The sequence below is a fragment of the Balaenoptera acutorostrata genome, chromosome 16, assembly GCF_949987535.1.
Source record: "Balaenoptera acutorostrata chromosome 16, mBalAcu1.1, whole genome shotgun sequence".
Classification (NCBI taxonomy): domain Eukaryota; kingdom Metazoa; phylum Chordata; class Mammalia; order Artiodactyla; family Balaenopteridae; genus Balaenoptera; species Balaenoptera acutorostrata.
The window spans coordinates 1,231,679-1,255,760 of NC_080079.1; the positions used below are offsets into that span (position 1 = coordinate 1,231,679).

The 24,082-nt window shown below is 50.6% G+C and overlaps 2 protein-coding genes across 6 annotated transcripts in view; both read right to left on the reverse strand.

Moving 5' to 3' along the window:
* JAKMIP3 (Janus kinase and microtubule interacting protein 3) overlaps nt 1-24,082 on the reverse strand; it is a 97,958-nt gene that overhangs the window by 55,682 nt on the left and 18,194 nt on the right. The gene's annotated exons all lie outside the window — the stretch shown is intronic.
* On the reverse strand, nt 6,712-7,269 carry LOC103012750 (nucleolar protein 56-like). Its single transcript, XM_057531372.1, has one exon. It carries the CDS (start codon nt 7,267-7,269, stop codon nt 6,712-6,714), a length of 558 nt encoding a protein of 185 aa, XP_057387355.1.

The window sequence follows — 24,082 nt, forward strand, 5'->3', positions numbered from 1 at the left end:
GTAAATCTCCCCAGAGCCCGCTGGGAGCACGTGAGGGGTCCCACTCACCCGCAGCCGGGGCAGGGCGTCCAGGGCCCCTCCTCCTGCCCGGGCCATGCTCGTCCTCCGGGGGCACTTTTCAGGGCGACTCCTGGGGAGCAGCACGGGGGTCTCCCCCTCGCGCCCGCATCCTATTTGTACTGAACGCATCCGCTTTGGGCCTTCGGATAGCGAGCACTTCGGTAGATGAAGCCACCACACCTCCCCACGGGCCCCACCGCCCACAGCAGGGGGAGACAGGGCTCCTGTGACCTGGAGGCCACGCAGGCCCGGGCGGCTCCGGGGTCCCCTGGTCCCTGTTACGTGCTTCTCTGCACCCCGTGGCTTCGCCGCACACACACCCACACCCACAAAGCACCAGCTGCAATGATTACATACAGTCTCACGGATGCTATGTACGTAACACATGCTTCCACGTCCTTCCTGCCACCCTGGGAGACAGAAAGGGCGGACGGAGGGGAGACAGAGGCCTTGGGAGCGGTGAGGTCTCGGCCAGCACTGCGGAGCCCTCCACCTCGGGGATGCCGGGGGCTTCAGCTGGCTCGTGCCAGGGCTGTGCTCTCGTCCGAGGAGGCCCGTGACTGGCCAGTGGGAGCGCAGGCCTGAGGGGCTGCAGCGGGGCCGTCTGAGAAGGACACCATAGGCACCCACTGGACAGGGCCCTTGTGACCACCCTGTCTGCCCAGGGTGGGCCTGGATCAGCACAGGGGCTGCATTCACCAGGGCTCAGCCCCACCGCTCTCTGCCAAGGGCTCTCCCTCCCTGGCTGAGACCTTCGGGCCCGCCCGTGAAGCCCAAGCTGCCCACCCAGGGTGGGCCCTCACAGCAGCTGACCGGCCAAGGGCCGAGCACGGATCCTGTAGGGATGGGGGTCACAGGTCACAGCAGGCGGGGCCGCCTGCACGGAGCCTGGATGCTGGGTGGTCAGGGTGGGGACTGGGGGGCATGCCTGTCCCTCCCTTGGGGAAACTGGAGCAGCTTGCTAAGTGCAGACACGTCCGCAGGGGCTCCACTGCCTGCCCCCCTTCCTCTCGGCCACCTCCCTGTGATGGGGCGCCCACGCTAGGACCACCCTCCCAGCACCTGCTCTCCTTTCCGGCCAGGCAACCCCAGCCCTGAGCCCCAGCCAGCCCTGCACACACGTCCCCAGCTCTGACAGCCCCGGGTAGCCACTCACTGACCTCCATGGAGCCCTCTGCGGCCTCGGGGCCCAGCGCACGGAAGGCCCTCGGGCTCTGCTGAATGCTCTGCCGCTGGGTGGGCACTCCTGCCAGGAAGCGTCAGTGCCCTCTGGGGGGTGGGGTCGGAGCAGTGCTGAGCCAGCGCTACCACCAGGCCTCGGGTGGCCCGAGCTGTCCCCTCCACGTGGAGTCGCAGCCCACGTCGTCTGAGCCTCAGATGTGGAACCGCCCCCAGACTCAGGGTCAGGCCTCAGGCCTCCCGCCCGCTGCGGTGCTGGTGGGAAGGGGAGGGGCGATGTCCGACCGGCCACGCGTGGGCTGGTGACCAGGCTGCAGCCCGCCTGATAAAGACTCACTTAAGCATCCTTAGATCACACTGCTCCCGTAATCGGAGTCTGCGTCGTGGTGCTGGGCACCTTAAATCTTTGCCGTTGGATCAGACCCTCCCAAATACGAGTGTCGTGTGCCTACGTGGGAAGCCCAGGGGTGCAGGAGAGGGGGAGGGATTTCACCAAGTCCTCTCGCGCTCCCTGCACCAACCCAGCGCCCACTTGAGACCCAGACCAACCGCGTTTGCCGCGCTCTGGTCAGAAGTTGTTAAGTTATCGGATCCATAGCGCAGTCTGTCCACCTCTGTCTCGGGGTCTCCAAGGAGGTAATACAACAAGCAGAAGAGGTCTGCTCTGATCTCTCTGAATAAGTCATTTTGTGTTGGGAGGGTGGAGAGAGGAGACCAAGCCCGCGATCCAAGAGCGTGTTTGTAGCACGCAACAGTCGCCACGGGAAGCCGGTCCGTATGCCTGGCCCCCACCTGTCCTGCCGGCCTCCATCCCGCGTCTCTCCACGTGGAGACTCCGGGCTGTTGCGCTGCCCCCGACGTTCAGGTAGAAGGAAACCGCCAACAGGCAGACCGCAGCCAGGGTGGCGCCCAGCGATGGGTGAGCAGCCAGGGTCATACAGGGGTCTTGACCTTGCAAAGCTGGTCGTATTTACATGGACTCTTTCTGGGTTAAGCGCTTTGTCTACGGAGAAGAAAGGATGCACCTGATGCTTCTGAGCTTGTCAAGTCCACGGAAACCCAAGGTGCGGGAGGGTCAGAGGCACCTGTCACGTCCCACAGGGACCTCCAAAGGACGGGCCACGGGACCAATGCCCGGAGGAGGGGGCACAGGTCCAGGCCCCGGTGGCAGCGGGCGGACACACAGGGCGTAGGCTGTGGGGCACTCAGACCGGGCTGGGGTGCGGGTTCCAGGCGCCTTCCTCCCCAGTCAGGACCCTCGCCTCACCGCGAGCCTGGCGGCAGGGCTGGCGAGGGTCTGTGGCTCAGAGCGGACACATTTTACTCCCCGGGACAGGCCAGCCGTGTGCTCCGGAGGAGCCCTGAAGAGACGCCTCACCCATTAAAATTCATTTTTCTTGGAAAACATCAACACCCGCAGAGAGGGAAATCAACTGGTCATGCCAGGCTGGATGTAAGTGCTGATCAAAGACTCTGACCCACGCCTGGAGACCTCCAGAAAGAGGAGTTTTGCTTGGGCGGAACAGGGAGAGCATGGGGCGGGGTGGGGAAGCCCCCAGCAGGGCCCGGCCTCAAGGAGGTGGGGCTGGGGAGTAGCACGGGCTCCGGGGGCTGCGGGCTGGTACAGGGGCGCAGGCGGCGGCAGAGGGCTGCCCAACCAAGAAGCCTGGGGGGACCTCCACCCCTGGCCCTCCCATCGCCGACCCTGGGAACAGCGGACACCTGAGCATGCTGGGCCCTTCCCGCAGATGAAGGACGGGAGACGGTCCTCCGAAGGGCTATCGGGGCAAAGAGGTTGAGGCTGAATCGAGTTTTCTAGGGGCCAGAGGCAGAGGTCAGGAGTCCGAGGGGCGCGCACGAGGCTACAGCGTGAAGCTTCGTGGGGACCAGGGACCGGAGCAGCCCCAGTGCAGCCACGCCAGCCATAGTGCCTGTGCCTGCAGGCCACGACCCGGGGAGCTGAGTCACGCCAGCCTTCGGCCGAGCGCCCCAAGTTCCTGCACCCTGAGCCCCCACCCACGCGCTATCTCTCGTCCTGAGGTCGAACAGCTCTGAGCAAACAGGGCAGCGGCCCCTCTCCTCCCCCGCCCCCCGAGGAGGCCTCTGTCATCCTGCTCTGACCCCAGGGGGACACGGCTGCCCAGCACAGGGTCTTCTCGGCTCAGCAAAAGGCCCAGAGAGGCGGCGCGCACAGCACCCCATCAAGTGGCTTTTCTGGCAAACCTTCAAGTCAGGCCACCGGGTCCCCTAGGCAGAGGCGTCCCGTCCGAGGGTACAAGCAGGAGAGAAACGGCCGGGCCCGGCGGCAGGCCTGGGGGCAGCTGAGGGGGGCTCCGGGTGTGCTTCTCTGACCGGGAAGGCTGGGTGTCACATCCCACACAGCGTGCGCCCAGCGTTGTGCTCAGAAACAACTCCTCTTCCTGCGCCGACTTCAGACACATCCCAGTTTTGGGACGGCTTTCAGCGAATTCACAGGAAGGAGCATCTGACTGGCTTCATTTCCTCCCAGGAATGACATGCATCCTACTGGACACGGCCCGGAAATCGTCAGGGATTGGTGGACTTCTGCCGCAATGCCCTGCGCTTGTAACAACAAGACTTTTGCTGCTAATCAAATCAGACGTGTGAAGAAAGGGCTCGTCTCGTGCTAAACCGACAGCGACCCTTAGAAACATGCACGGTGTTTTTAATGCGTCTCCTAAGAGAGATTAGAATTATTGAGGGTTTGGGTTATAACCTTTATTTCTAACTGCAACATTCTCCAAGAAGTCAAATGTGTGTTGATCTTGCACAAACCCTGACTGGAAACGGAGTTTGCAGAAAATAGGGTGGTGGCGTTTGATAAAAGGACGAAGGGAAGGAAAGGAAACTTTCTAATACCCTCCCTCCGGGTACTGGTGGGAACTGCTGTGAAGAACGCTAGGAACCAGGCATGGCCCACCTGGCCGGGAAGTTAGGGCTGAACGGACCAGGGTGGTCCCTTTTCCCTGCCCACTCTGTCCCGCTGCCAGGCACATGACCTCACAGAGATATTTTAGAAAATGATTCTCAAGCCCCCAAAAGCATGAGACTCTCCTAAGAAAGCCTATTAAATATGGTCCAGGCTCTCCGGGAGGAACAAGTGCCCAGGAGTCCACGTGGTGGGCAGAGACCCTGTTCCTGGTCATTTTCGGGTGTAGGAAATCCAGCTCTGGGAGAGAAGCGTCTGGGTAAGGAGTCCCTTCCTCACCCAAGCGTCCCTGGTGTGGCAGGAGGTTACTGTGAAGACAGGCCATAGGGGAGGAAGAGCCAGACGCGACTCCAGGCGGGCAGCTACCCGTGCCTGGTGAGATGGCCGACCCACCTGACATGCATCCTACTGGATGCATGGGGGGGGAGTGGTTCTACAGGGCCCGGGGGATATCTGCGCTCCCACCACGGTGACCATCACAACAGATGATAAGATCCTCCAGTGGAGAAGATGCCCGCTCTTCTCACAAGGCCCCTGGTTCTCAGCCGCAAGATCTTTGCCTTGACTTCAGCACACTCGTATTTTTAGCTATAAATTTGATGGTGAGTCATCATTTCTAGTTTACAGAACTGAATCCAATGCATTTCCCTTTTTGTTGGAAGGAGATGTGTGTGATGCCAGGCTGCAGTTCTGACTCACCTGTGAATGAGTTGAAACACTGAACTTTCCTAGAGTCGCCATGACTTATTCTTAAATAAGCTTCGAGAGGATTGTAGATTCAGATGCAGCCATATGAGCTAGTACAGAGAGATCCCATGTGCCCTCAGTGCAGTTCCCACCGTGGAAGCGTCTTGAGAAACTAAGAATCATGACCAGGACGCTGACTTTGGAAATGTCAGGTTACGGAACACCCTCTCTCCACAAGGATCCCTCCTGTTGCCTTTTAAACCCAACCTTTATCCCCTCTTTAGCCCCTGGCAACCACAAATCTGCTCTCCATTTCTATAATTTTGTCATTTCAAGAATGTTACAGAAATGAAATCGTACAGTATGTGACCTTTTGGAATCACCTTTTTTCACTCAGCATAATTCTGGAGATCCATCCAAGTTGTGTGTGTAGAGTTCATGTTCATTCGTGTTTACTGCTGTGTACGTAGCACTCATAGTGCGGTCACATTATCCACTCACCCACTGAAGGACACCTGGGCTGTTTCCAGTTTTGGGTTATTACGGATAATGCTGGCATAAACATTCACGTGCAGACGGTTGTGTGAACATAAGTCTTCATTTCTCTGATACAAATGCCTAGAAGTACAATTGCTGGATCGTACACAGTTGTACGTTTGGTCACTTAAGAAACTGCGAACTGCTTTCCAGAGGGGCTGCACCAGCTGACATTCCTGCCACCAACATGTGAGGGGTCTGGTTTCTCTGCCTCCTTGCCAGCATTTGGTGTTGCTGCTATTTTTGATTTTAGCCATTCCGATAGGTGGTATCTCATTGTGGTTTTATTTTTTAAATGAGATATAGTTGATTTACAATGTTGTGTTAATTTCTGCTGTACAGCAAAGTGACTCAGTTATACATATATATATGTACATTCTTTTTTTATATTCTTTTTCATTATGGTTTATCCAAAGATATTGAATACAGTTCCCTGCGCTATATAGTAGGAATTTTCTGTTTATCCATTCTATATATAACAGTTTGCATCTGCTAATCCCTAACTCCCAATCCATCCCTCCCCCACCCACCTCCCCCTTGGCAACCACAAGTCTGTTTTCTACGTCTGTGAGTCTGTTTCTGTTTCATAGATAGGTTCATTTGTGTCATATTTTAGATTCCACCTGTAAGTAATATCATATGGTATTTGTCTTTCTCTTTCTGACTTACTTCACTTAATATGATAATCTCTAGTTGCATCCATGTTGCTGCAAATGGCATTATTTCGTTCTTTTTTATGGCTGAGTAGTATTCCATTATATATATGTACCCCATCTTCTTTGTCCATTCATCTGTTGATGGACATTTAGGTTGTTTCCATGTCTTGGCTATTGTGAATAGTGCTGCTATGAACATAGAGGTGCAGGTATCTTTTTGAATTAGAGTTTTGTCCGGATATATGCCCAGGAGTGGGATTGCTGGATCATATGGTAGTTCTGTTTTTAGTTTTCTGAGGAACCTCCATACTGTTTTCCATAGTGGCTACACTAATTTACATTCCCACCAACAGTGTAGGAGGGTTCCTTTTTCTGCACACACTCTCCAACATTTGTTATTTGTAGACTTTTTAATGATGGCCATTCTGACCCGTGTGAGGTGGTGTCTCATGGTAGTTTTGATTTGCATTTCTCTAGTAATTAGTGATGTTGAGCACCTATTCATGTGCCTATTGGCCATCTGTATGTCTTCTTTGGAGGAATGTCTATTCAGGTCTTTTGCCCATTTTTCTTTCTTTTTTTTAATTTTAATTTTAATTTTTATTGGGCTATAGGGGATGGGTTGGGAAATATCCCTGCAAGTCATGCCCCACTAGGGAAATGTCCATTCTGATTTTCCTGGGGCAGCTTTCGGAGCTTCTTCTTTTTCTTGGAGCTGCTGCTCTCGCTGGCAGCAGCCTCTTCAGGTCCACTGCTGAGTGGCTCCTCCTTGGAAGAGAATTTCCTCTTTTTCTCGGGGACCCTCTTGTTTCCTGACTCTTCAGGGTCCCTAGCTGGTTCCTCTTTGGGGAAAGATTTCCTCCTCTTGGTGAGACTTCCACCGCCGGCTGTCTCTTCAGGATCACTACTAACCAGCTCCTCCTTGGAAACAGATTTCTTCTTTTTGGGTTTGGAGGAGACAGATGGGTCTTCCATTCCATTCTCCTGAGGAGGCTCCTGGGGCTTTTGCTTTTTCTTCTTTTTGGGTCTTTCACTTGTCTCCTCACATTCCTCTGGGGTACTACTGATGTTTTCTGAAGACGCCAGGGCAATCGCAGCCAGCCTTTCATTTTCCTTCTTCAAGCGTTTCTTCTCCTGTTTCTCCAGCTTTCTAGTAATCTCAGCAGCCGCTTCCTCTGCCTGAACCATTGCCTCCTTCATGACATCCAGATTCTTTCGTGGAATCTCTCCAGTCTCATAGAAGGACAGCCGCTCCTGAACTTGTTCTCGAAGCTTCTCCCCAAATACACTAGTAGGTACCTCAGAGAAGCAATCAATTCGTGAGGCAATACTGCATTTGTTTGCCAGGTATCGGGAGATGCGTTTTGCCCATTTTTCGACTGGGTTGTTTGTTTTTTTGCTCTTGAGTTGTATGTGCTGTTTGTATATTTTGGAAATTAAGCCCTTGTCGGTCGTGTCATTTGCAAACATTTTCTCCCATTCCATAGGTTGTCTTTTCCTTTTGCTTATGGTTTCCTTTCCTGTGTAAAAGTTTGTAAGTTTGATGAGGTCCCATTTGCTTATTTTTGTTTTTATTTCTATTGCCTTGGGAGATTGACCTAAGAAAACATTGGTACGATTTATGTCTTACGGTGGTTTTAATTGGCATTTCCCTAACCGCTATTGGTAACGTCTTTTCATGTTCTCATCTGCCATCTGTACATCCTCTTCAGTAAGACATCTGTTGCTAGGCTGTTCTCGGCTGTTCTGCTGCTGGCCCTTTGGCCAGAGAGAGCAGGCTTTTCTTGGGGCTGTTTCTGTCTGTGCCTGTTGGTATGTCTGACTTGCTGGTTTCTTCAACTCCAACCCCGGAATGTACGAGGCCAGGGAAACCCAGGGAGCTCACCACGCTGTATCTTCTTGGATCTTGAGGTCCCTAGCCCGATGCCTCCTTCACGCCCCCTTTCAGAGTCTCCTTATGTTTGTTTTAGACCCAATGTCTAAAGAGTTTTTATTGTCTTGACAGGAGGAGCAGGAGAAGCATGTCTGCTCTGTCTTCCTGGAGGCAGAAGGCCTGCCGCAACTTTGTGAGCAAAGAAGGAAATCTTGGACTTGTATTTAAGACTATTTCAGTTATAATTTAAATCACAAGCATGATTTGAAATTTTCCAGCTCAAGTCTCAGGATCGAAGACAGACATGATATTAAATGATTGTAGAAACCACCCACCTGTTTGAGGAAAGGGTCATCACCCCCGCACTTGAGTGAACGGCTCTTGGGGGAAGACACGTGCTGTATAAGGCGCTTTAATTTGGTCCAGGGAGGAAGGCTTACCTGACATTAACCCCTGGATGTCCCTCCTGAGACACAAGAACTAGCAGCAGCTATGACTTTATAAAGTGAACCACTGAGCGCTGTAAATGTCTTCCAGGTGGCAGCACAAGAGTTTTGAAAATAACAGAACCGGGTTTATACACAGCTTTGCTTCTACCAAACCCATCACCTGCCCATCACGTTTAAAAATGGAGGCGTGTGGGCTTCCCTGGTGGCGCAATGGTTAAGAATCCGCCTGCCAATGCAGGGGACATGGGTTTGAGCCCTGGTCTGGGAAGATCCCACATGCCGCGGAGCAACTAAGCCCGTGCGCCACAACTACTAAGCCTGCGCTCTAGAGCCCGCGAGCCACAACTACTGAGCCCCACGTGCCTATAGCCTGTGCTCCACAACAAGAGAAGCCACCGCAATGAGAAGCCCACGCACCGCAAAGAAGAGTAGCCCCTGCTCGCTGCAACTAGAGAAAGCCTGCACAGCAACGAAGACCCAACGCAGCCAAAAATAATAAATAAATAAAATAAATAAATTTTAAAAATAAAATAAAATTAAAAAAATAAAATACAAATGGAGATGTGTAACCACCAGATTTCCAGGAAAGACTCTCAGGATCACCAGCCAAAACCTGGTTCTTCAGATGAGGAAACTGGGGTTCAGAGGCAGCGTGTCCCCCAAGCAGCGCCTGGTCCAGGCCTGCTCTCCCCACAACACACGGCACAGTGTGGCCTGGTGGGTTCCCCTCAAGGGCTTGTGATCCTGAGGCAGCAGGGAGAGACCCCAGAAGGGTGGCCTCAAGAGTGAGCCAAATTAGCCGAGACTGAAAGCTGCTCCGTTTCTGACTCAGAAAGCTGAAAGGAAAGCCTCAAAAGCAACAAACTCTTCCCAAGTGGCTCACCTGCGCCCCAGAACAATGCTCAGATATTTAAAGGAATACAAAGAATTCAGCACCAACAATATAAAATCACAATGTCTGGCATTCAATCAAAAATTACCAGGCATGCAAAGAAGTAGGGAAATAGGACCTAATGAGAGGGGGGAAAAAAAACCAACTAATAGAAAGAAATGCAGACATGAGGCAGATGTGAGAATTAGTAGACCAGGATGTTAAAACAGCCAGTATTGATAAAACCACAAGCTCCAGAAGGTAGAGGAAACAGCAGCAGGTTAAGAAGAGACATGGAATAAATTTTAAAGATCCAAATCAATAATACGGAGATGAAAATATCATGTCTGAGACAAGAAATACACTGGATGGTATTAACATTAGAATTATATATCGCAAAAGAAAAGGTTCGTGAACTTGAAAGAGAGCAATGAAAGTTGTCTAAACTAGAACAGTGATTGGAAACCTACTGTCATCGATTTAAAAAATATGTCAATGACCTTTTAGTAGAAACTTTACATTATTCCTCTTCTTTTTGAAATTCTACCAACCACACAGAGTAAGGTTATATATTGCCCCCAATGGCATATGTTTTTTGATTGAAGGACTTTCATTGATCACCCTATCACATCTTTACAGCACAAGAAAATGCATATAAATGGAAATTTAGATTTTTTACTGTGACCTTCAGCACTGAGGTTATAAAAACGTCTTTCAGGTTGAGTTATCATTGCAATTATTATGGCTGTATAACTGGTTCAAATAGCACAAATATATTACAAATTCTGATAAATTATTAAATGTAAGAAGTAAAATTGTGTTAGAAACGCATCTCTGAATAAGCTGGAGGGGGCTGATGGTCTGAGAACTTCAGTTAAAGCTTTCCTTTCTCCCCGCGTTTGGTGCCCAACAGCTGTCCACCTGGGGAGGGGAGGGTCTGCCTGGCTTTGTAGAGCCGGTGGGGGGCGGGGGGAGAAGAAGAGGGAGCTGCGGGCAGCCCACTCCCCCGCGAAAGCCCTCTAAGTGCGCACAGTGGGTGCGCGTCTTGCTGCTTCAAGACCACTGTCCCCACCACTGCACAACCAAACCAACGGGCCTTTGTGCATCCCAGGTGCTGCATAAAAGGCCCAGGATGCAGGTGCTCGGGGCCTGCCTGGTGCCTCACGTTCTCACACCGCCCCGGGGGCTGATCCTGGACAGTCCCAGAAAGGGTCCCAGGAGTTTCTGAAAGCCCAGGACGGGCTGCGCACGAGGGGAAGGCCAGGTCCCCGCAAGGGGCGTCAGGGCCGCAAGGAAGCAAAGGAGGACCCAGAAGGTCCCGGAACCCCGTGCTACGGACACAAACTGCCTTGCTTAGCATCTGCTCCAGAAATTCAGGTTTGGTTTCGTCTCTCTTGATTAACCAGTATATACTGTGTATCAGTAAAAAAAAAATACATGTACAGTTACAAAGTGCAGTCATTAGTGAGATTTTTGTAGAAAACTGACATTGTTATTGTAAACCTGAAAGTTTCAGCTCCCTGACATTTTATCCATGAAAACTATTTATTTGCTTACTTTTGTTTCTTAAATATAAGATTTCTTAGAAACATGACTATTCGTCCCAGCAAAACAGACTGTATTCATTTGGGGAAGAGGGTCCGTGGTTAAGCTGTGGGCACCCAGTGTGAGAGGCAGACGACGTCCCGACGCTGTCCACGTCCTAATCCCGGGTCCCGTGAGCACATCACCTTCCACGGCCAAAGGGGTTTCGCCAGCGTGGTGAAGGTTCAGGACTCTGAGATGAGGAGATTCTCCTGACCATCCCTGCGGCCGCATCTAAGCACATGAGTCCTGAAAGCAGAGAGCCTTTCCCAGCCGAGGTCAGGAGACCGACCTGAGGAAGACTAGACCACGCTGCGGGCCCTGAGGTGGAGAAAGCAGCCCCAACCAGGATGGACACGGCCTCCAGGGGCTCAGAATGGCCTCAGGCCACACAGCACAAGAGGACAGGGACGTGGGTCGCAGGACGACAAGGAAGTGAATTCTGCCAAGAAACCGAGTGAGCAGGGAAGCGGCCCAGGACCCAGGGGAACCACCGGCCACACTCCGGCTTAACGCCCTGCCGCCCCCTCCCCGCGCCGAGGACTCTGACCCAGACAACGCAGCAAGTTTGTGCTGCTTCCCGCGGCTGGTTTGTGGCGTCTGTTTGGGGGGCAACAGAAGATCAACACATACTAGTCCCCAAGGGGTCGAAGGGCTGCAGCGTCCGCTTTCGGGTGGTGCCCGCGTGTGGGCAGAACCACCGGTGCACCAGGCCCGCGCCCTCTCTTCCTCTGTCCCCTGGTCACAAGGAAGTCCCCCGAGGCCACCATGTGAGCAGGGCGGGAGCAGGCGGTGTGGCCGGGTGAGGCCGCGGGCATTCGGGCCACGTCCTCCTGCAATTCCCCTGCATCCCGGGCCCCTCGGGCCAATGTCCCCGTGAGGACTGAGCACGGCTGTGCACGCCTAACCTGACGGCCTGGAGGGCTGGACGACCCCCAGCTCACGATGGGCAGCTCGGGCCCCACGGCAACTCGGAGGCCATGTTACATGTCAGTCTCCACGAGGCCCGGCAGCGCGCTGCACAGTCCCAGCAGCGAGGGGCCCGAGTCCCCTCCACCACACTCCGAGGCTTCGCACCGAGCTGCCCTGACAGCAGTTTGAAATGGGCCTGGGAGAAACACGGCAAATGTTTTTCTAACAGAAAGATAATTTCTTTAGTGTAAACATGTAATTTTACTAAGAAGAAAAAAACCAGATCTCATGAATAGCCAGGTGACTGAAAAAGATTTCATGGTTCAGAAATAGGCCCTATGTTACATGCAAGAATATAATACATTATATTCAACGGCAAGGGCAAGAATATCATTCATAAGTACCGAGATGATTAGCTGAAAGGGAAATAAATCTACGGAATACTGACTTTCTAACATGAAATTCTAAATGGATTAAGAGAATTAAGGGTGAAAAATCAAATCATTAAAACTAGTGAGGAGAGTAGAAATGAGCATTTCTCAAATCTCTGGAGAGAGGATTTTCTAGGCTTAAAGAAGATGAAAGGAATTCACACAAGGAAAGATCAGTAGACTCCACTGCATTAAAATTTCACATCTCTTTATTACCAGTGTGATGCAGTCAAGAAGCTAAAAAGAAGTTGAAACACTATTTGCAGTGAATACAACAAAAAAGTTAGTGTCTTTACTATATTAGAAGATTGTGAACTCAATAGTAACATTAAGTCACAAGATAAATAGGTAACTATCAAAAGACATAATTTGCAAAAAAGGAAAGAAAAGTGATTTTAAAAACATATGAGAAAACTTCCTCTGCTTAAGATGTAGAAAATCACGAGAGAATGTTCCTCCCATCCTGAAAATGAGAAAGAGCCACCACATAATCTACCAAATCATATCTTTCTTTGGGCCCAGAAAAATTTAGGTCCCAAGAGAACCAGACGGTGACAAGCCCATCCAAGGGAACAGAGGCACCTGAGCCGGTTCACCTCTGGCAGAGATCAGGGGGAAGAAGAAATCAGCTCCACTTTCAACACGTTTCCAAGGGCTGAATGTGGGTTGGCACACCAGTCTGGAATTGCTGGAGCCCAAATGTGAGGAAGGCTGAGGGCAGGACAGAGGCTGGAGGGGTTCCGCTCCCCCCGTACCCTGACCCCGTGGTGCAGGATGCAGGAGCAGGCAGCTGCCGCTGGGAGGGAACCAGACACTCCCCAATTCCAGGCCCCTCTTCCACGCAGAGCAGAAGCCTTAAGCCACTAGGAGGAGAGCAGCAAACCCGCTTGTCCTCAGGGTCACGGGGAGAGGGTGAAAGGAAAGCCCCTCTTTCCCTTCTGCCCGGGAACTAGGAGAAGACCCCTGCCTCTAGGGTAAGAGTGGAAGCCAAAAACACCTGCTCCTGGGGAGGGAGAGGGAGGCCCTGGGGTTCAGGATCCTGCAGTGACACAAAGCAGAGCTCGGCGGCTGGGGGAAGGGGTGGGAAGGCTGAGAAGACCCCCCTCAAGTTCAGGCACATGGGCCTTGATTCCTCTAAGGCTGGACCAGAAGAATGAAGACCCCCTTCCCCCAAACAAGCTTGCACTGGGTACAAGCAACAGCAGGCCAGTGCTGGGGGAGGGGCCAGGGTGCAGAAAGAGACCCTTCTGTGGTGCAGGTGTGCAGAGCGTCAAAAGCTAAGCATGGAGCGGGAACATAGAATAACCCCTCCAACCCCCGGGCACCACACTGCACACAGCACGAGGCCGCCACCGCTGGAGGGTAACAACAGAAACAACACGCCCCGACCCACACTGCTCCTGCCTGGCTTGCCTCAAACCCACACCCTAACCCAAGAAGAGACGTGCCCGTTTCTGGGCATGATATTTTTTCCCTCAGCCCCCACTCTTCTTCCACAGACAATGTCTGACATCCAATCAAAAATTATGAGACTCAGAAAAAAGCAAGGAAAACAACCCACTGTCAACAAGTAAAGCACTCAATAGAACTAGATTCAGAGATGCTAAGTTGTTGCAACGACCGGACAGAAAATGTAAGTAACTCCAATTCTTATGTTGAAGCATCTAGTGGAAAAGGTGGACAACGTGGATGAAAAGATGGAGAATTATGGCAGAGAAACGGAAACTATAAGAAAGGCTCCAATGGAAACATGAGTAATAATAAACATGCTTTCGGAGGTGAAGAATTCTTTGACTGGCCCATCAGTGGAATTGACAGCACTGAGGAAAAGACTCAGTGAACACGAAGATAGGCCAATGGAAAGTATCCAGTATGAAACACAAAAAGAAAAAATAAAAGTCTCTAAAACTGTCAGGCAATATCAAGCAGGCTAACATACATATAGGTGGGGTCATAGAGTAAACAGGGACAGAGAACAGGTGAAAAAAATGTATAAAGAAACAAAGTGACAGAGGATTGTTCAAAATTAATAAAACAGGGGACTTTCCTGGTGGCGCGTTGGTTAAGAATCTGTCTGCCAATGCAGGGGATACAGGTTCGAGCCCTGGTCCAGGAAGATCCCACCTGCCACGGTGCAACTAAGCCCGTGTGCCACAACTACTGAGCCTGCACTCTAGAGCCCACGAGCCACAACTACTGAGCCCACGAGCCACAACTACTGAGCCTGTGCACCTACAGCCCATGCTTCACAGCAAGAGAAGCCACAGCAATGAGAAGCCCGCGCACCGCAATGAAGAGTAGCCCCTGCTTGCCACAACTAGAGAAAGCCTGCATGCAGCAACGAAGACCCAGCACAGTCAAAAATAAAATAAATAAATTTTTTAAAAACCCAAAAAAACCCAAAAGCAAACAACACAAAACAGAAAATAATAAGTGCTGGTGAAGATGCGGATAAATTGGAGCCCTTGTGTACTGCTGGTGGGAATGTAAAATAGTTCAGCTGCTTTGGCAAACAGTCTGGCAGTTCCTCACACAGTAGGATACGCTACCCACCAACAGCAGAACATGTAGTGCTTTCAAGTGTACATAAAGTATTCATCCAGACAAACTATATACGGGGCAATAAAACAAATCTCAACAAAGCTAAAATAACTGAAATGATTCCAAGTAGGTTCTCCAGCCCCAAAGAAATTGAACTAGAAATATATAATACAAAGATATCAAGGAAAAATTTAAATACTTGGAAATTTTAAAAACACACTTCTAAATAACCCATAGGTGAAAGAAGAAATTAGAAGGAAATTAGAAAAATATTTTGAACTGAATGAAAATAAAAACATGATATATCAAAACATTTTGGACACAACTAAAGTGGTAAGAGACAAAAATTATGACAATAAATGCTTGTACTAGAAAATAATAACTATCTCCAATCATAATCTAATCCTAGTGTAAACTTCCATTTTAAAAACAGAGAAAAATTACAATAAAGTAAATGCAAAGTAAGCAGAATAGAAATAATAAGGATGTTAGTAGAAATCAATAAATTTGAAGACAGATACACAAGAGAAGAAATTAATGAAAGGTTTTTTGAAAATAATAATACTAACCAATCTCTGCAAAGACTGATCAAGATAAAAAGAGAGACAGAGAGAAGACCACTGCTCACCTATTGGAATGGCTAAAACAAGGAGCCTGCCCACACCAAGTGCTGGCGAGGGTGAGGGAGACCGGGACCTCTCAGACGTGCTGGCGGGAATGCAAATGGTTCAACCCCTTTGGAAAACACTTTGGTAGTTTCTTAAAAAGTTAAACACACACCTACAATATCATCCAGCCTGGGTGTCTGCCCAAGGGGAGTGGAAGCATGTGTCTGTACAGAGATTTGCACAGGAGTGCTCCTAGTAGCTTCCTTTGTAATAGAAAAACGTGGAAGCAACCCAAAATCCAGGCGCCAAACTAGGGTACATCCATACAATAGGATACTGCTCAGCAAAAATAATAATAATAATAAAATATTGATACATGCAACAATAAATCTCAAAACAATTATGCAGAGCAGAAAAGGTTAGATCTAAACAGAAACATACTATATGACTGCATTTAAATGCAATTCTAGAAAATATAAACTGGTCTATAATGACAGAAGCAGATCAGTGGTTGCCTGGCGACATGGTGCGTTGTCAGGGGGAATAGGGAGGAAGGGATGCAAAGACGAAAGAAAACTTCAGCTGTGATGGTCAGGTTCACCATCTTGACTGTGGAGACGGCTTGGCAGGCGTATACATGTCAAAACTTATCCTATTTAACCATTAAAAAAAGAAGTTTCAAAGCCATACATAATATGCTAATTGGTGGTTTTGGTATTCCTGATGAGACAGGTTAACTGGTATGGTTCTTTTGGAAAGCAATATGATGATATGAAATTTTAAATCTTAAAAGTGCTGCTAACTTTTAACCTAGGAATTTCATATCTCGGATTCTATCCCAAAGAGGTCATTCTAAATACAGAGAAAACTTTATGCTCAGAAATGTTCAACGCTATGTTATTTATAATAGTGAAAACAACCTCAATACTTATGAATTAAGCTGCTGCACAAGGAAATATTATGCTTAATAAGAATTGTTCTAAAAGGGAAAATGAGTATCTCATGTAAGGGGAAGAGACAGAAGACAAAACTGTAATTGATAGGATGATCATAACAATGTAAAAAAAACAGAAAAAAGGAAAAGGAAGATATTACAAAATTTTAATAATTTGTCTTGTGGGTAATAATTTACCTTGGAAGAATGTGATTATTTTCTATCTTTTTTCTTTTCTAGATATTTTTAAAGTTCCCATAATGAGAATGTATTTGTTTTATGAAATTAAAAAAAACAAAACAAAACTGTTTCATAGGGACTTATCCATTGGTGGCACAGTGGATATGACTCCAAGTTCCCCATGCAGGGGGCCTGGGCTCGATCCTGGTCGGGGTACTAGATCCCACATGCATGCCACAACTAAGGAGCCCACATGCTGCAACTAAGGAGCAGGAGAGCCATAACTAAGGAGCCTGCCTGCCGCAACTAAGACCCGGTGCAACCAAATAAATAAATAAATATTAAAAAACAAAACCACAAAGCCTATTTCATAAAGAAAACACAGCTGACGGCCTTTTGGAGCTCAGAAGCCATCACTGTCCCACCAGGACATTGGTCGGCGGCGGCTCGGGCTTGTAACGGGGCAGATGCTGGGTGGCCTGGAGGTTCCCCGGATGGGGAGGAAACCACCCCTCCCTCATCAGTGGAAGGTGTGGACCTGGTGCCTGTGTTTCTGAGCCTTGCCTGTCACCGAAGAAGCCGCCTCCTCTGTCTTCTCCAGGTTTTCTCCAGCAAATATTACAGTTGCCCCAACTTGGTGCCACAACACCACCACGACGAGGATGCCCGCGTGGGGCTCTGGGGCTCTTCTTAAATTAAACTAACATCCCTGAAAACGTGAAAAGGTAGGTGCTAAGGCCAGTTTCAGAGCTGGGTTCCCCCTCCTTTGGACGAACAGGAAAATAACAATAAATGAATGAAGGAACGAAAGTCAATGGAAGGTCTTCCAGGCTAGGCAGCTCTGCTTCACAGAGCAGAGGCGATGCATGGGGATCAATGGTCGAAAGAGCCTGAAAAGCAGTAGGGCCGTAAGACGCACTTTCAGAGGACCACAGCCCTGTTTAGACCGGCAATGCTGGGTGGACACGCCCGGGGGGGGTGGGGGAACGCACTGCCTTGGCACCGCATCAGTGGGCCGTCGGCGGCTTGCCAGGTCCCTCTCTGGGGCGCTGGGCAGGCTGTGGACTCTCCAGTTGGGTCAGACTCCAACTGCCTGAGACTGTCCCCCCACCCCCATGTCCCGTGGGGCCTGATCCCACAGAGGCCCACGTGGAGAAGCGGCAGCAGCGGGCTTGGTGAACCACCCAGAGTCCCTGACTCTCTGTCTGGTAAACGCCGCCAGAAGGTCCTTCTGGCCTTGGGTTTTGCCTTTTCTGCCCTGAGATCAGAGCACAGTACAAGCCAATTCTGCTTTTTAATAAAACTCTGAAATGCATGCATCAGCTACAATACCAGGGGGCCTGCCCTCAGATGAACCTCAGACTAAACGTGCAAAACTGTGGCAACGCCCCTCTGTGCTTTAGGAATAGTCCAACTCTTCCTGAACGGAGTCCATCTCCAGAAGACAAACGACCTACAGAAAGGTCTGTCTGGGGGGACCTTGGCATGAATGTGACGGGTTCCAACGCCCTTCCTGGTCCGACCCACCCCCATCATCCAGAGGGAGTGCTGGAGCTCAGGTGACATCCAGCAGCACGACGCAGACACACGCCCCTCCAGACCACCAGCCTCCTCCCCGGCCTTGTCCCCCTGCCCCAATGCCCACTGCCCACCACCGGCGGACGCGCACACAGAGTTCTCCCAGGCAGGAAGGCCCGGGTGGTTCTTCAAAGCCAAAGTCATACTGGGTCAACCAACCACCAGGGAGGCAGAGCTCTAGGAAAGGCAGCGGCTCAGAGAGACTGTACGTCAGCTCACGGGGCACGGAAAATGCCACTCGGGATGGGATAACGCTCACCTAGCAGGGAGCTGCTGACGGGTGCGGCTCTAACCTCAAAATCACCAGCCCCCACTGCGTGAAGGTTACCTGAATCCACAAGTCTCTCGGCCTTGAACCTTCCGGACCTCCCTGTCGAGTCCCAGCCTCCATCCTGAGTGGGACAGAATCCCCAGTGCGGAACGCCTTCCCTCTGCCAGGATTGGGCTTCGCTTTGAGGCCAGGCTGCCCTTGACCCCATCCTCTGTGTCTCTGGTGTGGTTTCCCACGACTCCCCCCGTCCACCACCTGTTAGCTGTGCTGCTTGGAAAGCGACGACCACGGGTCTGTTCTGAGGTGTCTAAGGGGTGGCAAGCGCCAGCCCAGCGCCCGAGGGCCTCGCGAGCGCCCGACAGGGCTGTCCTGTGGAGGGTGGGAGCAGGGCGGGCAGCACGTGGGCCTGGGGCTCTGAAGCACAGCTGGCCACGGGGTGCGGGACCCACAGCCAGTGCTTCTGAGGCGGAAAATGCACCTGCTTGAAGGAGGAAGACTGGGGATGACAGCCTCAAAAAGAGGTACTGTCGCTGTGGCTGAGTCCTGGACTTTCCCAGTCCCTGTACTGAAGAGGGCTGTTTTGGGGTCCGAGTGCAAACTTAACATAGCCACCCACTTCACATCTGGTTTGACTGTCTGGAAACTAAGGAGCAGGGAAAACCAAAAAGGTGTGGCATCTGCCCTGAATGGGATCCCCAGTTCACAGGAGCCCATGGTCCAGGTCAGCCTCCAAGAACACCAGCAGGGTGCCCATGCTTCTCTCGCGGCAGTGAGCTCCACGATCTGGGGGCTGACGAGGAACTCTTCCTTCTTCCCCAGCTCCCTGGCTACGGGACTGCCACCCGGTTGGCCCCATATTGTCAGGTAGGATCTCAAGGTGGTGGGTCTTCCCAGGGTCGTCTGCTGGGTAACAGGACCGAGTCAGGTGCATGTGGCGCTTGGATTTAATAGGTGAGCCCTCAAAGCATCCCAGAACCAAGGAAACAAGGCTTAGATACAGATGCGCATGGCCCTCGGCCTTAGGAATGAATGCACCATCCTCTACAAGATATGCATTTATCTACTTTCTGAAATCCCCAGAGCAGCTCAGATGAAGGCTGGCCTTCCGCTGGCAATGCTGTAGAGATAAACCGAAGTCACGCCACGGCCAGCTTTCCTTTTCTGTTGTGCTGCTCTCCTCGGGAACTGGGGTAGAATTTACAACTGATCTGCTCAAAGGCTTAGATCTGCTGAGAATATCCTCAAATCTACAACTTGGATCCAGGTTTTGAACAAATAGCAGAATCAAAGGCAACAGTATTTGCAGCTGTAGCCCACTTACACAGCTTCACAGTGAGCCTCATTCACAACTCACTACATATCAAAACAGTTTATGTTTGACCAAATTACCTGTGATGTTCTTTCCACCAAACCCTGCCAGCCCCAATCAACCTCTGACTTTCTCTGAACTGGAGAGACTGAGGCACAATGTAATAACACCCGCTTCTTTCAAGGAAAAATGTTGGAAATCAGGTAATAAGCTGTAACACCTGAGTTCCTGGCATGAGAAGCAATGTCAACGGACAGATTGTGATTCTTGATTAAGTTTTAAAGAGAAGACAGCATCCCTCCAAAGGGCAGGAGGGAGCCATGAACACACCTGTTATTAAAAAAGAAAACAGGGCCCAGGAGCCCTCTTCACCCCACCCCAGCCTTGATGAGTGAGCCGGCGGGGCCTCCCGGCTGTGCCCGGGGTGCTCGCCACACCCAGCACTAAGGACGGGCACAGCCAGCATCCCTCCACCCCACAGCTGCCTGAGGCCAGGCTCCAGCTCTGAGCGCGGATCAAATAAACCCCGTGTTTAAGAAGAGAAGCCTAGTGCCCAGAGGGAGCAGGCCCAGCCCTCCCCCAAAAGCACTCGGGAGCACAAACATACAAAAGGCAGATCGAACACTTTCTTCCGTGATGCCCTCTGCACAGGTAAGATAACGTATCCCCTCCCCCGCCCCCGTGAACTTTCCGGCTACATCCGTGTGCACGCTAAATGCAGAAGCCAATTCAAATGGGATAAACCCCTGCAAAAAAGACCTCAGCCCCAGCTGAACACAGCAGAGCCCCTGCAGCGTCCAAAAGCGAAGCACTTACACCCGGAGCTCCTCAAGTCCCTGCGCCTCTCCTCCCCGTTCATCTGACCCTGGGAAGCGCTCTCAGCTGTCTTCGCTCAGCCCGGCTTGTGCAATCAGCTCGGAGGGTTCTGTGACTCAGCAAAGCGCTCAGCTCCTCTTTTCAGATGGAATTTACCACATGGTGACTACATCCAGGGGGAGGGACCAGCTCCCGGCCTTTTGTAAGCAGGACCGCTAAGCCCTCCGGAGCTGGAGATGCTACACGCACACAGGGCGAGCTCCATTCAGAGGCTGCGGGGATGGCGCGGGCGGGGCCGGGGGGGAAGTGATGCCATGTAGATGGGAATCTGAAAGCGGCTTTTCTCTGTGCTCACACAGGAGGGGAACCTGGACTCGGCTGGTCTGGCCGCATCCTCCAGGAAAAGGCAAGTGAAGGACGGACAGGTGATGCTGACGGCTCCTGCCACCGTGCTCCCCTCCGTGTCCAGCACTGCGGGACAGCACTCCGGTCCCTTTCCCTTAGAGAATCCCCTCTGGATTCCATGTAGCTGTAAAGTCAGCAATATGAACTTCCACTTCAAGGGTATTTTTGTTTTAATGGTGAGGTGATAGAAGGCATCAGTATCCATTAAACTCTGAAGAATGAAAACACAGAAATGAATCCAATACGGCCAGCACGAGCCTGATGGATGGGCACACGAGCTCGCCCTCCGTCATTCCAGCCATATTCCGTAACGACCCTGCTCGGGAGAAGCAAAGTGCAACCTCGCCGGTGCTCTCGAAAAGGCAGGTTCTCCGTGGCTTCCAGGCTGCAGGGCACTCAGAGCCCAGCTGCTCTGACTGGTCAAGGAGACAGGACTGGGGTGCGGGGGCCCTGCACACACTGCCCTGCAGGACAGACGCTGAGGCCGCACGGGAGTGCAGGGAGGGCACACGAGATCGGGACATTTGCCCACGATCACCCCACTGGCAGGGGCTGGAGCCGGGATCCACACTGGGGATGGGGAGAGGGGCGTGGCTCTGTAGACCGAGATCCAAAGCCTGCGAGGGGCACGCCTGGGCCCTGACACAAGAGCGCCCCCACCCTGTGTGGTCTGCTCAGGCCCCATCTCAGGGCGGCTCCACGCAGGTGAGAGGGAGACAGCAGGTGGTGACCCTTTGAAAGTGCGTGTGCTTTGACCCGGAAACATGACTTCTAAGAACGTATCCTGAAGAAGTGATATCGTAATGGCGTTTGTACAGGTTTTATTTAGCAGATACTTTTATAGCACTTAGCCTGTGCCAGGCACTGCTCTGAGCACCTTAAATAAAACTCAGTGAAGGATAATTATGACAACGTTGCCCATAACACACCAGTGAACAACTGGAAGCCTCCTAAATGTCCAACAGGTAATTTACATAAACAAGGGACGCACGTGTACCCCAACACAACGGCACCCTTTAACGTGGCATGAGTGTATGTACTGACACGGAGACATGTAAACAACATATTATTAAGTTTTTTAAAAGCCAGCTGTAAAATGTGTGTATGGTATGACTTCATTTCTATTTTTAAAAGTAAGCGTGTGAATTAAAGACAGACACATAGACCAATGGACTAGAATAGAGAGCCCAGAAATAGAATAGAGAGCTTGCATACGTGGTCAAATCATTTTTGACAAGGGTGCCAAGACCATTCATTAGAGAAAGGATAGTCTTTTCAACAAAGAGTGCTGGGAAAACTGGGTATCCACGTGCAAAAGGATGAAGTTGGACCTTACCTCGCACTATATACAAAAATTAACTCAAAATGGATCAAGGACCTAAATGTAAGACCTAAAACAATAAAACTTTTAGAAGAAAATATAGGACAAAAGCTTCACGGCATTGGACTTTAAAATGATTTCTTGGATATGACACCAAAGGCACAGGTAACAAAAGAAAAAAATAGACAAATTGAAATTCATGAAAATTTTGTGCATCAAAAGACACTATCCACAGAGTAGAAAGGCAACTCATAGAATGGGAGAACATATTTGCAAATCATATATCTGATAAGGGATTAGTATCTAGAATATAGAGAGAACTCCTAAAACTCAACAACAAAAACACAACTAGATTAAAAAATGGGCAAAGGACTTGCATAGACATTTCTTCAAAGAAGCCAGACAAAAAGCCAATAAGCACGTGAAAAGATGCTCAACATCACTAATCATCAGGGAAATGCACATCAAAACTGCAATCAGATATCACCCTCACGTCCATTAGGATGGCTACTAAAAAACATAAAGCAGAAAACAACAAGTGTTGGTGAGGATGTGGAGAAACTAGAACCCTTGGGCCCTCGTGGCAGGAATGTAAAATGGTGCAGTCTTTTTGTTTGTGGACATAGTACAGTCCTCTACTTACTTAGGACTTTTTAAAGTGTCTTTCAAAGAAGTTGTATCATTTTCTCCAAAAGGTTTTGCACAACTTTTGACATACTTATCCCTTAGGTGCCAAGTATCTGCGCTCCTGTCATGACAGGCATTTGTGTGTGTTATTGCCACTGTCCTCACTTAACCAGCAGAAAGAGGGCTGATAGGTACACTATTGATTCTTTTATATTGACCTTGTGCCAGCAACATGCTGAAATTTCATTTGTTCCAATAGTTGTTCATTTCTACATTCTCTTGAGAAGGGCAGTTTCATCTCTTCCTTTCCAATCTTCATACTTTCACATTGTTTCTCCCATGTTCTTGTGCTGGGTAAGACTTCCATACACTGTTAAGGAGAAGTAATGATATTTGCATCTTTCTCTTGTGTTCTTTCTTGAAGAGAAATGGTTGGTCCCCCATTACGTACCACATTTGCTGCAGAATTTTGGTAGGTTCCTTTTATCAGGTTAAAGAATGTATCTGTATTCCAAATTTGCTAAGTGCACAGTTTTTTTTTTAAATTGTGAATGGGTATTGCAATTTATCAAACGCTTTTCCTGCATCTGTTCGAATAATCGCACTGTTTTCTCCCTGTCCTTCCGGAGCTGGCCTGTGTCTGCTTCCGTCCCACCCCACCCCAGGATCACCTGCCTGGACCCATCTTTCCCTTCCTCCTGACTGGGAGTTGGGATCACATCATTTCAAGCCTCAAACGAGGGAGGGGCACAGACCTGGCTCTTCAAACTCTCCCTAAAATGTTTCCCCAGCCGGAGGGAGCAGAGCGAGACAAGGTCCCCGGTCCCCTCTTGGTGCCGGTGGGTACGGCAGTCCACGCTCAGGCGGGGTCTGAGCACTGCGCCAGGGCCGAGTCCCAGTTCCCCCAGCAAAGTCTCGCCTCCTCTTTCCTCTCCCACGTGGGCATGAAGGTGCGGTCCCCTGGCCCTGGGACAGCAGCCCCCATCCCACCAGTAGCTACAGCCCCTGGCTCCCAGCTCGGCGGGGGGAGCGGGAGGGGGCAGGGGGCAGCTTACCCTTCTGACTCCCAGATCCATTCTCCCTCCCTCCTTTCTTTCTCTCCCTCTCCCTCCCTCCCACCCTCCCCCGTAAAATGAGCCGGGGAGAATTCCGGTTACTTCCATCCTGCGTTCTAGGGCATGTGGGAAGGAGAGAGTCTCTATCTTTGTTGGCTGTCTCGCCAGCAACTCCATTTACTTCTTAAGCAGCAGCTCTACCCTGACACAAAAAGCTTTAAAAAAATGTCCACTTCCCAATACCCTCT